We start from the raw sequence: 19,191 nt of genomic DNA, 5'->3' as shown, positions 1-19,191 counted from the left end.
GAAACACGGCTGCCTCTAACTTTTCAATACAAACATACACACTTACTGCAGTCGATGAATAGTTAATTATTAAATTTTAGGTATTATTCGGCTGCTGACAGCAATAATTATTATCTCACTTTGTGTCCCCCTGGCCACATAACTTATTTGCCCAGGTGGTCTTTACGTGCCTCCCAGTGCATAATTTTAAGAACACCATAAAGCTTAATTTTGAACACCCGGTATATCTAGCGTGTATTGTTTCTTAATATAAAATTTGGGATGATCTGTCGCAGGTTTCTTATCAATGCGTAAGCACGGGTCCATCTTTGGAGTTCTGTTGGGACATCTTGATTTCCTTAAGAAGATTCTTTGTGTTCGGCTGAGACACCTTCGTTTGCTTTGTAGCTCCAACGCGGCAACCACTAGGCTGGTTGTTTACGATATGCGAATCACCGCCTATGAAGAAGACTCACGACGCCACCTACAAGAACGATGTGGCCTAGTAGCCGAGAGCGCGAGCCAGCGTCTACATGTTTTGCTTCCCACGCGACGTCATCCTTTTACACAAGGCGCGCATCTGCTCCCGTTTCTCTAACCACGCGTGGTTAGCGGCCAACGCCCGCGCGCTGGCGTTGGCCGCTGACGTCACGCTCCCCCACTTCGCAGCCGCTGCTCGAGGCTTCGCCCCGCTCGTAGGGTGCCTCGATGCCCAGCGCCGCCGTCCAGGGTGGAGACAACCCCGCTGGCGCCGCCATATTGAGTCACACGAGCTGAGACTCGGCTACGCTTGCGTTCATAAATGTGTTACTCGCGGCGCACTTCCAAGTGCTTTGCCTTGATGAGGATTATTTTATCGGTATCGCATCTGCACATCTTTATAACCAATAGCCGTTAACTCGTCGAAGGTCCAAGACGTAAATGTATGGCGCCGGGAACATGCCCCAAGTTGCCTAATTCAATTTACATTTAATATGCCGTGTGTATGTTTGAAATACGCACTATTTTTTTTTGCGCTTCGATGCTTGGTATATAAGGTTTGCGAACCCCTGTGTGTGGAAGTTTTTCTTTTTCGCTGTTGTATTTTGGTTTACACGTCACGCCTCGTTTACCGTAGCCAGCCACTCGCGCACGGCGGTTAGTTTCCCTTGCGTTGCGCGTGCTCTTCGCGTTCGTTGCAATTATTTGACGATATCTACGCGCAATTTTGCTTTTTTTTGCCCACAAAACTGTGTGCTGACAGGATTAAGCTGGTGTAAAAATAACTGCGATGTGAAAATAAGGTTTAGTTAGTGCTGTAGAGAAACATGTAACGTAACTTGTCTGTGTCAATCTTGCGTAGTACACACAAGAAACCAAACGATGCACAAAATACATTTACTTATAATGTCTAGTACAATCAATCATGCAAGAGATATGTACATGAAAAATTATATGTACTGTGTGGCGCCTGAAGGTTATGTTGAAAGACGAGATAAACAAAAGAAATTCGCAAGTAGGCTCGACACACAATTAGGGATAGTGAGAGTTTTTTTTTTTACTTTATTCATTACATGGGGGGGGGGGGGGGCGGGCTCAAGTGAGTACATCAACCTTATTACACACAATATAAATCGAAAACAAGAATGCAAACAAGAAAACGCAACCGCGGGTAATATTAATCAAGATATCCAGCCAGAATACATCAGCTACCATCGAATACGTCGCATCAGCAAATACATCGATGGCGAGTACAGAACATTTTATATATAACCATTAGAACACTGATAACTACATTGAAAAAATAAATAACACTGCATACATATCGCGTACAAAAACTGTAAATGAAACTAAGACAGTCAAATACAGATTAGCAATGTTTTTCACTTCGAAAATATAGTCCATGATGATGTAGGGCTGTTGACTTTAACAGACGGCGCCCATCCTGTCGATTTCCCTCGTACTGGTCCTCTTCAAAGTGTTTCTAAGTACAAGTAAAACAACAAAAGTGATTATTAATATGAAAAGTTGCCTTGTAAATACAGAGAACCTATTACAGTGCTTAAAAATAAATTTTCGCGGAAGTAATCCTGTATTATTTCGCTTCACACGTTTCGAAGAAATGCACAGGCTACAACAGACACTATGCCAGAAAGCGCCGAAACATTTTGGTCCCATGATGCCCCTTACCTCTACTACACCTGGGCATACCGTGCACAGGCATTTAAAGACCGTCACAGTACCCACTACGATCAGGAATGAGCACGAATGACCATCGGCTTACGAGCACCACGCTACAAATATATTCGTCTAAAAAATCAGCTATATAACGTAACAACCTGAGATCCGCAAGATATCTGCTGAGAATAGAGAAAATCACAATGCTTCGCTTGCCACGTACACAACAGCCGCTCTCCCCAGAAGAAGCACTGCGTTCTTTAGTCCCAAATAACCAGTAGCGAAAAAAGAAACTGAGGGGAAAAAAAAAAGAAACAAGAGACACACGATGTGTGCTTCCCGTGAAAAAGTAAAATAGGTGGTTTACATGACGATTTGTAGCTAATGTAAGGCTATTTCGCGGCGAAGCATTTTCGTCAGTTCTTAAAATAAGGGTACTACTCGCATAGACTGCGCTGATCGAAACGGCAAAAGCCTATGCGACGCGCGCTCGCAAACCATAGGCTACTCAGCATCGGTGCAGTGCTTAGTTCGTGAGCGAACGTAGGTACGTGAGCGAGGATCAGAGAATACTTTCTTATTTAAATGAAAAACACGATGCGATAGTCTAAACTTTCTTGACACTTACCTCGCAAATGTAGGAGCTATCCGTTGCCTTCCAGTGATACCGCTTTACTTGGGCTTCCCATCTCTTCCTTCGCTCTGGGTCCCGGGGGAAGCGTAAACAACGAAGCCCTTTACGCGTCGATCCGGTGCACTTGGGAACACAACAGCCCGTCATGTCGACTCGATGCACTTGACAAGCTTGTCATTCATGCGGCTGAACACTGTCCAGCAAGTAGAAGCGTCAGCGAAGCATCCGCGCGCACTGTGTCTCCAACTAAGCACCGGCACCAAGCACTCGCAACCGCTCGCTGTGACTCAAGATGGCGCCGCAGCGAGAAAGCGGCGGCGCGGGGGCGGTCAAAGGATGGCACCACCCTGAACGGCGGCGCTGGCATCGAGGCACCCTACGAGAACGGCCACTCAGATAAACGGATCCGACGGCTTTGAGCCTCCTATGCTTAATGTACGACAATGAAACTGCGAAGTTACAATGAAAAACTTGTAGCGTACGAACCGTACTGTGCTCGTACTGGATAATGTCAACGTGTAACTGTGATCACACTTCTTTCTGGGGTTTTACGTGCCAAAACCAGTGATCACACTGAGTGCTACAGTTTTAAAAAAAAGTTGCCTATGTGAAGTTCTTAGTTTAGCTGTTAGTTGTTATTATTTATATATGAACACTTCAGCGAGAGATCTCTTTCATTAAGCAGGTTGGTCGCGGAACCGATGACAGCCAATGAGGCAACCGATGACACCCCAATCGGGAACTGAGTTGATCAGTTGCGAAGGCGCTCGAGCGGACATCTGCGTGCTTGGCAAAAGGCACGTCCCCTCGTTCATTCGACGCCACCGATGGGAAGAGTAAGGCACGGCCGGCGCCAGGAGGTCCAAGGTGTTCATGAGAAAAAATAACTACGGCAGCTTCGCGACAATACACCCCTACGGAATAAAACTAAGCTTGTGAGCGAGCTAGCTTTACTTCTACATGGCTCATACCACTGGTACTCGCGAAAAATAATTTTGAAGAATGCTGGTGGCGATACTTTTTTTTGGGGACAGGGCCATTCCCCTGTCAGCGAGGGGGCGATGCAGAAATCTGAGGGGGGGGTCAGGACTTCCGGACATCCCCCCTGGATCCGCGCCTGCCCGTAACAATGATACCTTTTCCCCCCACTTAGTGTGCTTCACCGCATAACATAGCTGTATTGCGGTGAAGCTAAGTCTAAAGGCTGTCAAGTGAATGTCTTTGAAGTGAAGGCAATACTACCAAGTGCCAAGTTTAGGCGTCTTTCCTGCCTTTTTAACGAGAAAGCATTAAGGGCCCCGTGTTTCAGAAAATCCGGTGTCAGCATCGGTGTCGGCGTGGGCTCGCCAGCGTCGTTGGCGGAAATAATCATCCTGAACCACCCCGACCGGGCAGGCCCTTCGCGTGGCGCAAGGCGTTAGTGAACACAAATTGAATTTCTCAAAGTAATATCCGTCAGAAAATCGTAAAGTATGGCTTAACCACAGCCTACAGATGTGATAGCCTTGGATTGTAATTTGAATATACGAGAAAAAAGCCTGATAAGCAGCCAGGGATCTTTTAATGCTTTCGCGTTCCACTCTTAAAGGAGTACTGACACAAAAATTTTCGAACTTGTTTTTTCTGCTGTAATAAGTAGCTAATGACCCAGTAATCACGGCGCGAAACCTCATTTGCTTCAGAACGCTACAGGTAATTATTTGGAGTCTTCTTTGCAGCGACCAGTCTCAAGTTTCGGTTTCAGAGAGCAACGGGATGGGAGAAGAGGGATTGTAAACACAGTGAGCACGTGATCGCACAAAACTGTGACGTGTTCAAGCCAGCGCGCTCGCAGGCGAGCGAGCTTCGTGTTGCTAGTTCGTCTGCTACGCCTGCACGAGCTTTGCGATGTCGTCGCCGTCATCGTTTTCGTCATCCAGCGGCGACTATTTCCTCCAGGCGGGAGTCGCCACCGTATTAGACGTGGTCAACCACTTTTGATTCGATTCACCACAGGCGAGCTGGCGATCGCTGGGAAACGATATAGGCCTAGCTCTCTGGCCGTCTGATCCGAGGCCGACGGCTCTTGCGATCCGTCCGCAGCTCGTAACAAAGCGCCTGTATTCATCAACACAATCAACGTCTGCACATTTATGACGCTCATAACTGACAGCACAATTAGTTTTGCCGACGGCGTTGGTAGCGATGAGAAAACACGTTAGCAAGGCGAGCCGCTTCGTAGAGACAATTGCTGCGGCGGCTGCGCTGACCGCTTGCGAGCCAAAATCACGCCAACGATTAACCATATAGTAGCACGTTTCATAACATGCACACTTTCGAGGTCACTTTACACTAAGAGTTATCTCGTGTCACAAACAATTGAGCTGATGTTTGTGCCGCCGTCAGCGGCGAACGAGGCCAGCGTCTCGACCAGGGAGAAAAAAAAGCACCGGGACGATCGGAGCTGCGAGAAACTTGCTCGCCGGCCCCGCCCCGAAGTCAGCGCAAACTCGTGACGTAGCTACAGTGACGTAGTGTTTTCTTGGTTATTTACAATCCTTCCTTGATGTCAATGTTGCGAGGTGCTGTGCTTTGCGGGTGGCTGCGCGCACATACTTATAAAATTGATTTTAAATATGTGCTAAGCTATATTCGCCGCTGATATATTGTAGACGATGTGTGTGTGTCCATGTAAATCGATCTCACAAGTTATCTCGACTACAAATTTTTGTGTCAGTACTCCTTTAAAGGCGAAGCTTATGTGGCCTCAAAATTTGTTTAATTCGACGCGCCGGATAATTCGACCAGTTTTGTCGGTCCCGTCAGGATCGAATTAACGGAAGTTGACTGTGTTTCTGGGATTACCGTATTTATTGGATTATAACACATGCCCAATTTTTCATGTCCAGAAATGAATACCACGCTCTTCATTGTAACACACACTCCAATTGCTTCTTTACGAGATCCACTTATGGTAACCCCTACAGGCTGGCATCTGAAAAAGGTGCCACAGAGTGACAAAAGAGCAGTGACAGGATGGGCAGCACGTGTTAGCAACTCTCACTTCTCTGTTTACTAAAAGATTTCAAGGGGTGTGCATGTGTGCAATGAGCGTTTATTCAGGAGTAAAGCTCGGGATACATAGAGCGAACTTTCTTGACGAACTTCACGCGTCAAGTAACGACGCGGCGACACGACGCAGGATGTTCGCTGTGTCGATCGCGATACATGCGGCGAACGCCGCCGCGTGTTGGCCGCCGTGTTGGCGGCGGTCCCGGCCGCCCGCTTCGAACTGAATTTGGCGTTGTCCTTGTAGAATTCACTTGGTTGGTAGCAAATGACTGCGTAAACGGCTTTCGCTTAGTCTAAGGTCGCTTCGACGACAGAGTGTTATGGATAACCTTGAGTAGTTTTTGAGATCGCTTGTTTCGAACGCGTCTAAGCCTAACGAAAGAAAAATCCGATGCCAGCGCCATCTATCGGGGAAGTTGGGAGATAGGCATGACGACAGCATGCGGCCTCTGAGATCAGAAGATTTCTGTTGAAGGTTGTTCTAGAGAGCTTGCACTGCTTGTCTGTTTCCCAGCAGATCAGCGGATATGGGGTGTACAAATACAACGCGATTCCTGAGAGATCATACTGGGAACTATTCAATCGGTGCAAAGACATGCAGACACGGCAACACCAACGCGATTGCAGACGACACGAAAAGGCACGCGCGCGCGAAACACCACCATGCATTGCGACCGGAACTAGTGCCTCCTGATTGGCTGTCGTCCACCGCTGCGCGCTAGACGCTTCCGGCGGCGGCGTTCGCCCGACGAAAATGTCTGGACAGGCAGATCGGCTACGGACGGCAAATTTATTGACGCCGGCCGTCGGACGTTCGTCGCTCGGACGCCGGTTATTCGCTCCATGTACTCCGGCCTTAATGCATGATCAGGAACAATCACCCAGTGGCTGGTGTATATTGGCTTTCCCGCTGGCTATGATGTCGTTCATAACAGCAATAGAGAAGGGGGGCCTCTAAAGTCGCAGGAGAGAGAGCAAGCAATCTTTTATGTGAGATTGCTGGCTCCCGGCAGCATGCAGTGGAATAATATTTGGCTTGCGTGTTCACCGCAGCATTGTCTACACACTATGCACGTTTTCTCACCGTTTTCATTTTTGCTTGCACGGCAGGCGACATGTACGAAGGTGCAGCCGAAGGGGAAGTGGAGCCAGACTGGGTTCAGAACGAGAAGGAGCAGTTTAAGAACTACCGTGACAAGGACAAGGACGGGTTCATGGGCCCCGACGAGGTGCGTGACTGGGTCATGCCCGCCGACTACGACCACAGCGTCTCCGAGTCGCGCCACTTGATCCACGAGGCCGACAAGGACCACGTGAGTAGTGGGGTCATTCTCACGCACTTCTCAGATTGGCTGACCACACTGAATTGGCTGTAGCGACGGCTTGATCAGCAAAAATTGCCATTGCTGAACGTTGTGATTGTCGTTGCTGTCTGTGCATCTGGCTCGGCTGACGAGACACTGTCATCACCGGAGCAGCCACTCCATACTGTCTTCATCACTAAATGTATGAAAGGGGTCCCTGTGCTTCAAGTTGTTGATCAATGTGCCCTCGCACTGCGGTCTGCTAGCCGCCTGGTTAGCTTGGATGGTAGAGTGACCGCCCCGGAGGGCGTTGGTCCCAGGTTTTGTCCTCGAACCAGGACGAATTTTTCTTCAGTTGCAAAGCTTTCTTTCTGAGAAACCCGCATGGGTTTCCTTCGTAGCTTCATGCTACAGTCAGGTGGATGGCTATTTTCCCTTTCGTGAACCTCCCTCTACCTTGCAGGCTTCTGTAGAACTGATTTGCCATCACTAAATCTAGTGATGACAGCCTACCAGTCAAGTTGCTGTAGGATGACAAAGAAACTTGAGAAGGAGCTAAGGATTGCACAGCAAGTGATGGAACCAAAAATGGCAGGCATAGCGCTAAGAAACAGGAAAGTGGCACTATAAATTATAGAATGCATGTAGCTGGTATCCTAGTTGAGATTAAGAGGAAGAAATGGAACTGGACAGGCCATGGAACGCTTAGTACATATAACCATGGTAGATGATCAGGTGGTGCGATGAGATTAGTAAATTTGTGGGCATAGGATGTAGTTGGGGGCTGACTCCAGACAGGGGGTAACTGCAGATTGCTGGGAGAGGCCCTAATTTGTCCTTTAGTGTTCCTGATAGGATTATGATTATTATTATTTTATTTACTGCTTTTAATTATAACACACGACCCAAATGTGCACACTTGTGGGCACACTGACTGAAGGAGATAAGCTGTGTTTCAAAAGAGAATCCAGCCTTGTCGAACATTTTGGCTTTAGCAGCCCATTGAACCGAAAGGTGCTTGGCAGGGCCCTGGTCTCCAAGCTGGTTGTGCTTGTCAAGAACTCAACCCATCTGAGCAGCCCTGGTGCCTTGTACTTAGCTTGCAGTGCAATCAGATCTTTGCTGTCAAATTGATAGCTTTGGCAATTCTGTGGTTCAGGGTTGCGAGGTTTGGTCACTTTACACTATAGATTAACTACTTCTTTGAGACCTGTCATCCACAAAATATTTGCCTTCTCTATAGCTTAATTATATTTTGGCTGTTCTCGAAATTCATTTAAATTGTTTCCGAGTGGGTTCGTAAATTAGCAAATATTCAATACACTAGCTAAGAGGTGAACTTTCTTTCGCGATTTTGACAAGATGTGGCCTTTACATGGTTGCGGGCCATTTCGGCACAATTTTTCCAGCCGTGTGTAATCCACATAAAATGTCTCTACAAAAAGAGCACACTACTGTTTTCATAATGCATTACTTGTTCACGCAGGGCCATCACACACTGGGTGCCCTTTTACTACTTGCCATTGGCACTGTTGCCGCTGCTCAGTCTTGGTTGGGCAGCACACGTAAATAGAATCTTCCTTGGTGCCATACATGGTATTAGATATGTCTGTTACTAATACCATTGGGAGGAGAGCATGGATAGCTTAGCTGATAGTTTAATCACAGTTTGGCTACTTTGGCTACAATTCGTGGTGCATTTTGAGTTGGGTACCAGGCAGCCCCATTTATGTCCGTCTTTTGGAAGTGCTGTGTTTGTCATTGCCAGTGCTGGCTCCATAGAGACTTGGCTGCCCCTGTTGCATGTTACCTGCCATGGTGACTCAGTGGCAATGGCTTTCTGCCACTAACCGTGAAGGTTCATTCTCCAATGGAGGGCAGAATTTGAAAAGACTCATGTACCATACTACAGTCGACTTCCGTTAATTCGACCCTGATGGGGACCAACGAAATTGGTTGAATTATTTTGTGGGTCAAATTAAACAAGATGCAGGAAGAGCACGAAAACACACCACTGATTCCTTTGCCAGTATTTGCTCGATTCTAACATACCCTCGAATCAAATATGCATCCACTTTTATTACGATATAGCAATTATAGGGACACTCCAAGCGCATTTCTGCTGTCACCGGGGTTGTGGACGTCGCTGTGAGTATCCGTATAAAGTCCAAACACGGTAACATTGTCGTTATGCGCTGTACACCGTATGTGCGAGTGAAAGCTTGCGAGGGTCAGCCAACAATCGCAGCTCAACCTCGCGTGCGTGAGGGAGAAAGGCGGGGCAGAAGCGCGCTGCTTCTGTCACGTGCGAGGCAAGGCGAAGGGAGGAGGGGGGCCGTATCTTGAAAGCGATCTGCGACGTGCAAAAAGTGCGCACCCGCATGGGCCTCATCTTCAAAGCAGTCTGCGATGTAGACAAAGTGCAACTAATACCGGCAGCTTCGTATGTGCTGTGCTGTCGACGTTTAGTTCGCGTTGAAGCGAGACACAGCCCGAAGGTTAATTCGCTCGCTGCTGCTGCCGCGCTTCCTCAATCCGGCGTTTTGACAGTGAGTTTCCGCGGTCATCGAGCCAGATGTGTTCATGTTTGCCTGTGCGTGCATGACACCGTGCTTGTTAATTTAGTTAGTAAGCTAATGTTTACAAGTTTATACGGCCGATGTTTATATGCATAGAAGTGCATAGGTGCCGGCCGGGCCCTTTGGTCGAAATCGAATTAACCGGAGTTACATAGAGTTATTTTGTAGCATTTGCTTTGTGGTAGTGCTGCGTTCCAAAGATATAATTACATGTACGTCATCCTTTTAGATACTTCATGCATCAGTTTTACTTTTGTGCTGTGCTGACAGGGTAGTCGCATCTGTTCCGTGGGAACAAACTTTCTCCGAGTGTGTCATAAGCGTGTGCACGAAGGAAATGCCTCATATGTGTACCTTTACTTTTTATTCTGAGAATCGTGCATTAATGGTAGCCTGCTGTAAAGTGCATGTTAAAGAACCACGCGGCCGAAATTAATCTAGAGCCCCCTACTATGGCATCTCCTTAGCCTGTATGTTGCTTTACCCAATAACTCTTCATTTATTTCATGCCAGCTTTCTTGTGCCCACTTTCATTCAAGCCATCTTGCACTCTTTCCTCACATAGTCAGGGTGTTCTACCGCTGCGGTGGCTCAGTTAGCTGAGGCATTGCGCTGCTGAGCACGAGGTCGTGGGATCGAATCCCGGCCACGGCGGCCGCATTTCGATGGAGGCAAAATGCAACAACGCCCGTGTGCTTGCGTTGTAGTGCACGTTAAAGAACCACAGGTGGTCAAAATTAATTCAGAGCCCTCCACTACGGCGTGCCTCATAATCAGAACTGGTTTTGGCAGGTAAAACCCCAGAACGAAGAAGATGGTCACCCTGTTGCGCTCCTTGCAGGATGGCAAGCTCACCAGAGACGAGATCATCGACAAGTACGACGTCTTTGTGGGAAGCCAGGCGACGGACTACGGCGAGGCGCTGACCCGGCATGACGAGTTCTGAGCATCGAGAAACTTGTGCGCATTTGTTGCCAGTCCCGGGCTTTCTTGACTCCACGGGCATCACATCTATGTGTTGGATGCACTGGCCATTACGTCTGGCATTCACCTGTTATCTCAGCTGTGTTTGTTTTTTTTGCTCGTCGCCTGTTGACATTGAGAAAGTGTGTGCTGTCACATTCACTCATTACCTTGACCTTGTTCCTCTTTGCGTGTGGCATTTCTGACTTTCAGCGTGCTCATTCTCATCTTTTTGCCTTGTGAATATACTAGTTCCCTTTGTAGCTCTGTCAAATTTATGCAATGCTTGTTTTCCAATTAGAGGAACTGACTCAAGTGACCTCGTGGGAAACTACCCTGTTCCTGAATTGTCAAATACTATGCTTATTTTTTCTTGTATGCAAAAATCTGTTGCGAGTCTGCACCAATTCTGGCTGTTCAACAGCGTACTTGGAAGCATTTGGACCTTGTAAGAAAATGAATTGTGAGGTTTAAACAGGGAAATCATGCTCTTGATGGTGGCACATTAAGAACAATGGTCACATCTTTCATTATATTTTTCCAGATTCTTTCATCACAATTTAGGACTGCTTCTATATCTTTATTTACATACATAAATGTTTAGTAGTGCCACTGTGAATGCCTACTTCCGTCTCACAACACTGGTTTGACATGCATTCAGCTAAATTTTTACATCGGATCATTACGTTCCTTTCTTGCTCGTTTTTCATAGTTTTGTTTATGGCAACTGTTGCCGACTATACAACGAAATTTTTATTGTGCCAGAGCTGGCAGTGTCTGCCCTGTGTACAATGCACATGACGAAGTGCATTTCTGGGTGAACCATCAATTACACCCAACGCCTGCGTTTTCATCTTTACCCACACTTTCTGCTTGGGCTATTCCTTAGCCATCTTTCCTTTTTTTCATTCTGTTGGCAGTAATTAGGGGGCCAACAGTAGTGTGCTGTATTTTTTAATATATGTCTTCTGTGACCCACACTTGTTGCCAAAACCACAGTGTCTGCTGCGCTACATCAAGAGGTAGTGAAGAATGTAATTATCTCGGGTTAATTGGGATGTTGTTCTTTGATACGATTTATTTGACATGTTCTTTGACATGTTCTTTGACATGTTTCCTCTGGGTAATCATCTTGAATGAGAGATATTGAACAAAAGAATGCACTGGCAGAGTTTGTTAAACTGTGTTCATTTTATATTTTGGAAGTCAGTTGCCGTAGAATAAACAGTTGAGTACTTAGTTGATCTGAAAATGGGAACAAAAAAAAAAAAAAACTTGTCAGTTACCTAGAGGTGTGTGAATATTCTAAACTTTCGAATAACAAATTGAATAGTATCCTATTTGATTCGGTCTTTGAACGGAATAGTCACTTTTCGTAAATGTGAATATTTTTCTAATACTTTTCGAATATTACAAAACGTCAATTGCACCCAGTTAAGCATATAATTAGAGCAAAAGTATGCTACATTTTCATCCTTGCGGGCATAAAATAGACCAAAAAACATCAGAACTTGCGTAGTGAACCAGGCTACGTCACTTAAGTATCCATACTTTACATTCTATACAGCCACCATTCGCTCTCTCTGAAGGGTCCTGTGCATGCAAAGAATCTACTTGTTTGCCCCTAGTGCCCAATTTGTGCTTTTACTAAACGCTTCATTACGTACTATGTAATGACTGAAACTTGCCAACTTTAAGAATATTAGGATGCGAACATCATTTTGTTATAATCGTGACAACAGCTGTTCATTATTTGAAAACTATTCGAAAAGTATTCTATATTTGTTTTCGATTCAGTTCTGGCATTATTCGATTCATATTTGATTCGGTCTGAAAAATCACTATTCACACACCCGTATACTGTTAACATATCTATACGTAGTTGCATGTGTAGCTCTCTGCTACGCATATTGGACTGTACCTTTGTCTCTGTTGTAGCATTTGCTTTGTGGTAGTGCTGCGTTCCAAAGATATAATTACATGTACGTCATCCTTTTAGATACTTCATGCATCAGTTTTACTTTTGTGCTGTGCTGACAGGGTAGTCGCATCTGTTTCGTGAGAACAAACTTTCTCCGAGTGTGTCATAAGCGTGTGCACGAATGAAATGCCTCATATGTGTACCTTTACTTTTTATTCTGAGAATCGTGCATTTCTGTCAAGCCAAGAGGTGAAAGTGCTTGGCTTGCATTTAAGGCTTTCTTTTTGTTTCCCTGTTCAAAATGTATTTACTCAAATGGGGGGCAAGAAAAAAAGAAAAAAAATGTAATTCATACTTGATATTAGTGTTGCTTCATGTTTTGATACCAAATATGCTGGTTGATAGCAGTTAGTGGCTAAGGTTGTTCCAAAGTAATTAAGACAATACGTTCTTTCCCCTTCTGCAAACTTTATCCGAGTGCCTGATATGCGTCCTCTCTTTTCTTAACTTTATCTTTCACGGTGCTGCTTTGTAAGAAATTCTACATTCTTCCAGATTGCCACAGTAACTGAAGTTGCATGCAGTGTACCTCATTCTGGTGGGTGTTCACTTTTCCACTAGGTGCCTATTTTTTTTTTCTTGGTCTTTTTTTCTGGCACAACTTGCAACTCACTGCAGGAACAGGCATGAATCTTTCTTTTTCTTCAAGCGGCTGTTGTGCTCTTTTACAGCACCTAGTCATGATGCTTTTTCTTTTGCAGCCTAGCACTCATTGATCAAAGCAAACGACTCGCAACAGTCTGTAATTTCAATGCAGAGCAGTCAACGTAGCCTAGTGGCTAGAGCCTAACCATAGTGGTCTCTTTCAAGCAGTGGTATATTCAGAAGACAAGTTGTAACCCATGTTTGGTGCCCCTTTTTTTTTTCCCCTTTCAGTTATAATTCGTTGAACTTGGTGATTTATGCCATATAGTGTCTAGGAACACAGCTATTTTTGTCTTTTGTGGTGTACGTCACTGATTTCACACACACTAAGTTGTCAAAAAATTGTGTGCAGCTGTGAGAGAACAAAGTCGGCAACGTACCATTAGTTGCAAGACCATAGAGGCTTGGGCTAGTCGGTACCATTAGTTGATTGCGTAGGTGCAAAATTGGTTAAGCAAAACATAAATACGGGGTTGCTCAGCCTGTTTCCCGAATTACCATACTGGAATTCAGTTCAGAGAAGATGCCATTGCAGCTAAGAAGTTGAGACTATGCATATAAGCGTGATCACTTGGAAACCGTAGGCGCAAAGATCGATAGCAAAGAAAGTCTAGGCTGTATATGAAGGAGTAATCACGTGATATCCATTGGCTCAAGGTTTTAGTATTGAAGGATTTGACGCTGTATGACGAGGAGTTGTCACGCTGTAGCTGTCCACTCAAACTTTGGTACTGCGCACTTTTCACGTAACAAATTATCACAAGCAACGCTGGCTCTCTTATCAATTTGCTTTATGCACAGTACTTATGAATACTAGGCAGCTTTAAACTGGTTTCCCTGCTTGCCACAGGCCCCTTTGCTGACTGTTCTATTGAGTGCAAGATACGTTGCGGCTACGCTGCTCATAGATTTATTTTTTACTTAGCTAGTTTGCATGCCGAGTTTGTTGGAGTATTTGATTTGTTGCTCTTTTTCTTTTCTGTGGCCGGTGTATATGCAAACACCTCGTCCTCTGCATGACAGTAGCGCGCTTCCAGCTTGCCGACGTAGTAATCCAAAGACGGCCACGTAGCCGCGTGCCAAAGCTGCCACGTCTGTGTGCCTGTAATACTTTGCAGTGAGAGTTTAGTGTCGTCTGCAGCTTGTGGAGTGGAGATCTGTTGTGTGGGGAGGGAAAGGCTCTCTTTTTCAACATTTTGTAAAGAAAAACACAAAACAACAACAAAAAAGAGGCTGACACAATCTCGCATGACACAATTTGAATAAAGACTTTCTATGAAAGCGCCATCAGTGAGTGTTGATTTGCATGGTTAAATTTTAGTAACAATGTGACACTGTTGTTCAGCTTGGTTTGAAATATTAAGCAACAAATTGTTTGCTTCACAGAAGCTTGTCGTAGCAGAAGAGGATCTCAGTGAAGGCAAGATTAGTGTATCTCACCGTAGCTTGCAGTGTGTATATTGAACGTTAATCATGCAGATCGTTCCTGTTGCTTGAACTCCCCTTGTATGGTTTGAATTACCAGCAATGGATAGGCAGAACAACGGATAGTCGGATCTCGATACAACAAAGTAATTGTAAAATGTTTGTTGTCGATAGCAGCGAGTAACAAATATGTGCTTATAACGAGTATCGCGTATAGGAAAGGTACTTTTTGCGTCCGATGCTACTTTGTTATAAAAAAAGGTTCCACTATATTGAATATTTTAAGTACAGTGGTTAACATAGACTGTGAATGGTCCAGACGTAGTTAAGTGAGCCACTGCAAGCCTCTTGTAGCCTGGAAAGTGATGACCTCGTGTTCTTTTAGCATCAAGCTCACCAACTCTAACTATTCAAGGCATGCTCTGCAGCAGATATTTCGGCCAGTTCTTTATATGGCGGGCACGAAATGACGCATAAAACAAGGGGCATAACTAAGACGGGCAATCATGAAGCACTGATTTCAAGCTGACTTTGACAGATGTGGCTTATATTCATAGACGAGAAAACTTTTAAGGAAGCATATATTTTGGTTTGCACGCAAGAACTTGTGGTTATAATTTTTTCTGCTGACGAGCATGCATAATTGCAGGTTATTGATTGCTGGCTGTGGCAGCCACATTCCAAAGAAAACATAATAGAACAACACTTGTGCCTCGCAACATGCACCCCCAACACCACATGGGGAGACGTAAAGCCAGGGCACAACACATGAACCGAAATTACTCCAACGACAAGGAGGCAGTCTTCACCGACGCAGCCCGTTATCGAGACAGGAAGAGTTTCGTGGCGGCAGTTACTAGCCACCGAGGTAACCACCTCACGAGCGTCACCGTGAACACGGCATATGCCGAAGCGGCAGAGGAAGCGGCCATAGCACTGGCCCTCACACAAACCAAGGCTACATACGTGATCTGCGATTTGCAAACGGCAATTCGCAATTTTGCAAATGGGCGCATATCGCAAGAGGCGTATGACATACTCAAACGACATCCCATACACCAGGGAGAGGCCAACGTCGATAACCGAAAGAACTTGCTATGGATCCCGGCACACACTGGACTGAGCACTCCCAACGAAGTGGCTCACCGCGTTGCTCGAGGCCTCACTCACCGAGCATCATCGGAGGAAGAGCCCCCACGGGGTACTGCAAACGTCTGGGCGTGGGAGCATCGTTTGACCAGGTTCAACAACATCACGACACACTACCAGTTACAGAGACGGGTATATAGCCATTCCCTCACGCTAGGTTAGACAGGGCGCAAGCAGTACACTACTGGCAATTACAAACTGATTCTTACATAAACCCAGACTCATGCACGCCATGTATCTAGACATGTACACTACAAACAGATGCACATCCTGTGGCGAGGTTGCCCCACTTAATCACATGTTATGGGAATGTCGGGACATAACAAACAATTCGGGCAGTGCTGACACCTCCGTCTCTTCCACCGCCAGCCTCCGCTCGCGTTGGAAGACCGCACTGCTCAGCAGCTCGAACCTGACAGTACAACTCTGGGCCGTCCAGCGAACCGAGGAAGCCGCTTCGAGACAAGGTCTCGGAACTGCGTCCGCGGCGGGTGCCCAGACCCACTAAAAATACACCGGACTCAAATATCGATTTGATAATAAAGTTTACGTTTGTAAATTGCAACATGGGCCATAAGTTAATATTGCGACAAAGTCACCCAAGTAAAAGATTGTTTGGCTGTACAACGTCAAGAAACGACCGTTCCGGCATCGACAGATTTGTCTTTCGACGTCAGCTCCATCCTGTCGCCTTCTGAGAGACAGCGCCTCTTGGAGCTGATACACCAGTTCAAAGATTGCTTTTCGACTACGTCAAAAGTGAAACAAACACCACTGACCAAGCACTGTATAATCACGGATGATACCACGAGGCCGATTCGACAAAACCCCTACCGTGTAGCTCCAAAGGAACATGAAGAGATTTAAAAGCAAGTGACCAAGATGCTCGAGGATGACGTGATACAGCCTTCGAACAGTCCCTAGGTGTCACCCATGGTCTTGGTCAAAAAGAAAGACGGCAGCTTGCGCTTCTGCATCGATTACCGCAAATTAAACCAAGTCATGAAGGGAGACGTCTACCCGCTGCCACGCATAGACGATTCGCTGGACAGGCTGCGGCATGCACATTATTTTTCATCAATGGACCTGCGAAGCGGGTATTGGCAGATAGAGGTCGATGAGAGAGATCGTGAGAAAACGGCCTTCGTGACCCCCGACGGTCTTTACGAATTTAAGGTACTTCCTTTCGGTCTGTGCTCAGTGCCAGCCACTTTTCAGCGTTTAATGGACATCATTCTATCAGGCCTGAAGTGGCAAACTTGCTTGGTATATTTAGACAACGTCATAGTGTTCTCAGCTACATTCGAGGAGCACCTAAGCCGGTTACTCACTGTTCTTCAAGCCATATGCTCAGTTGGCCTGACGTTAAAGCCCGAGAAATGTCGTTTCAGTTTCAGTGAACTGTGCTCCCTCGGCCACGTCATCAGTTACGAGGGTGTACGACCTGACCCAGATAAAATAGACACTGTGGCAAGTTCCCTACACCGCCCGACAAGAAGGCAGTGAGACGCTTCTTGGGGCTGTGCACCTATTACCGGCGGTTCATTGCGAACTTCTCACGTATTGCTGCCCCTTTAACATGTACGCCTTACACGAGACGATGTTTCCTTTCTGTGGGGTGAAAATGAGCAAGTAGCATTTGACGAACTATGCCAGCGCCTGCAAACGCCTCCAGTTCTTGCGCACTTTGACCTGGAAGTCCCTACAGAATTTCACACTGATGCGAGCAATGTTGGTCTGGGGGCCGTACTGGTGCAGTAGCAAGACGGCTTCGAAAAATTAATCGCTTATGCCAGCCGAACTCTCTCTCGCACGGAGGAAAACTACTCGACTACCGAGAAGGAATGCCTCGCCGTGGGGTGGGCGGTTACCAAATTTCGCCCATATTTGTAGGCCGTTCATTCAAGGTTGTCAGCGATCATCATTCTCTTTGTTGGCTGAATAACTTGAAAGATCCATCTGGCCGTCTGGCGCGCTAGAGTCTTAGGCTTCAGGAGTTCGACATGACCATAATTTACAAATCAGGGAAAAGGCACACCGACGCCGACTGTCTCTCGTGGTCACCCGTCGAGCCCGCAGGTACCGATGACGTGGACGCTGCATTTTTGGGAGTCATCGACACCGTCACCATTTCACAGGAGCAGTGCCACGACCCAGAGCTGCTCCCACTCATTAATTTCTTGGAAGGCCGAAGTAAAGACGTCCCGCGACTCTATGCCAGGGGACTGCTGTCGTTTTGTCTGCGGAATGATGTTCTCTATAAGAACTTCTCTGTCAGCAGCAGCACGTACCTGCTTGTCGTACCGACATCACTTCGCAAATAAATACTAACAGCATGCCACAATGAAGCCATCTCAGGTCATCTAGGCTACATGAGAAGACTGTCCCGACTCCGACGCAAGTACTATTGGCCAAAGCTACCCGCTGTTGTGAAACATGTACAAACATGTGCCGACTGCCAAAGACGCAAAGCACCTCTCGGCAAGCCTGCAGGTCTCTTACATCCAGTCGAGGTACCAGGACAGCCTTTCACCCAAGTTGGAATGGATTTCCTGGGCCCATTTCCAACTTCTACAGCTGGCAACAAATGGGTCATTGTCGCAACCGATTACCTGACGCGCTACGCGGAGACTAAAGCTACGCAGCAGGGCACAGCAGCTGAAGTGGCTCATTTTTTCATCGAAAACGTCGTCCTTCGGCACGGTGCCCCAAAAGTAGTCATCACAGACAGGGGAACTGCCTTCACTGCAGAACTTCTTGACTCGGTTCTCACACTGAGTGGTACAAGCCACCAGAAAACAACTGCATATCATCCCCAGACCAACGGACTAACCGAGCGGCTTAATAAGACCCTTGCAGACATGCTATGCATGTACGTCGACGTGGAACACAAGAACTGCGATAAGATTTTGCCTTATGTCACTTTCGCGTACAATACCGCTCGACAAGAAACTACTCGAATGACCCTTCAGCTTGGTCCACGGTCATGAAGCCACGACGACGTTGAATGCCATGCTGCCTCACGAGTGTGACGACATACCTACCGACGTTGTCGAATTTACTCAGCGCGCCGAAGAAGCCAGACAGCTTGCCCGCATACATATCTGCTATCAGCAAAACCAAGATGCCAAACGGTACAATCTTTGACACAGGTCCGTTCTCTACACTACCGGCGATAAAGTATGGGTTTGGATACCCATAAGCCGACGTGGACTTTCCAAAAAACTGCTAAGTCGGTACTTTGGGCCGTACAGAGTGTTTCGATGCCTGAGCGACATGACCTACGCGGTCGTTCCTGACAGTGACAGTAGCTCTAGTCGCCGT

At 46.5% G+C, this 19,191-nt stretch overlaps 1 protein-coding gene across 3 annotated transcripts in view; it reads left to right on the top strand.

Annotated features, from left to right (window-relative positions):
- The window catches only part of LOC119450737 (calumenin-B), a 28,966-nt gene extending 14,386 nt beyond the window's left edge, over positions 1-14,580 (top strand). For all 3 annotated transcript variants that reach the window (XM_037714251.2, XM_049666177.1, XM_049666176.1), the window contains exons 6-7: positions 6,932-7,134; positions 10,546-14,580. In XM_037714251.2, the coding sequence (XP_037570179.1) occupies positions 6,932-7,134; positions 10,546-10,650 (308 nt within the window). In that variant the 3' untranslated portion in view covers positions 10,651-14,580. The remainder of the gene's footprint in view (positions 1-6,931; positions 7,135-10,545) is intronic.
- Positions 14,581-19,191: the final 4,611 nt, after the last annotated feature.

This window comes from Dermacentor silvarum, chromosome 4, assembly GCF_013339745.2.
Source record: "Dermacentor silvarum isolate Dsil-2018 chromosome 4, BIME_Dsil_1.4, whole genome shotgun sequence".
In the NCBI taxonomy this organism is placed as follows: Eukaryota; Metazoa; Arthropoda; class Arachnida; order Ixodida; family Ixodidae; genus Dermacentor; species Dermacentor silvarum.
The sequence above is the reverse complement of the archived record's forward strand: the minus strand, read 5'-3'. Positions and strand labels throughout refer to the sequence as shown.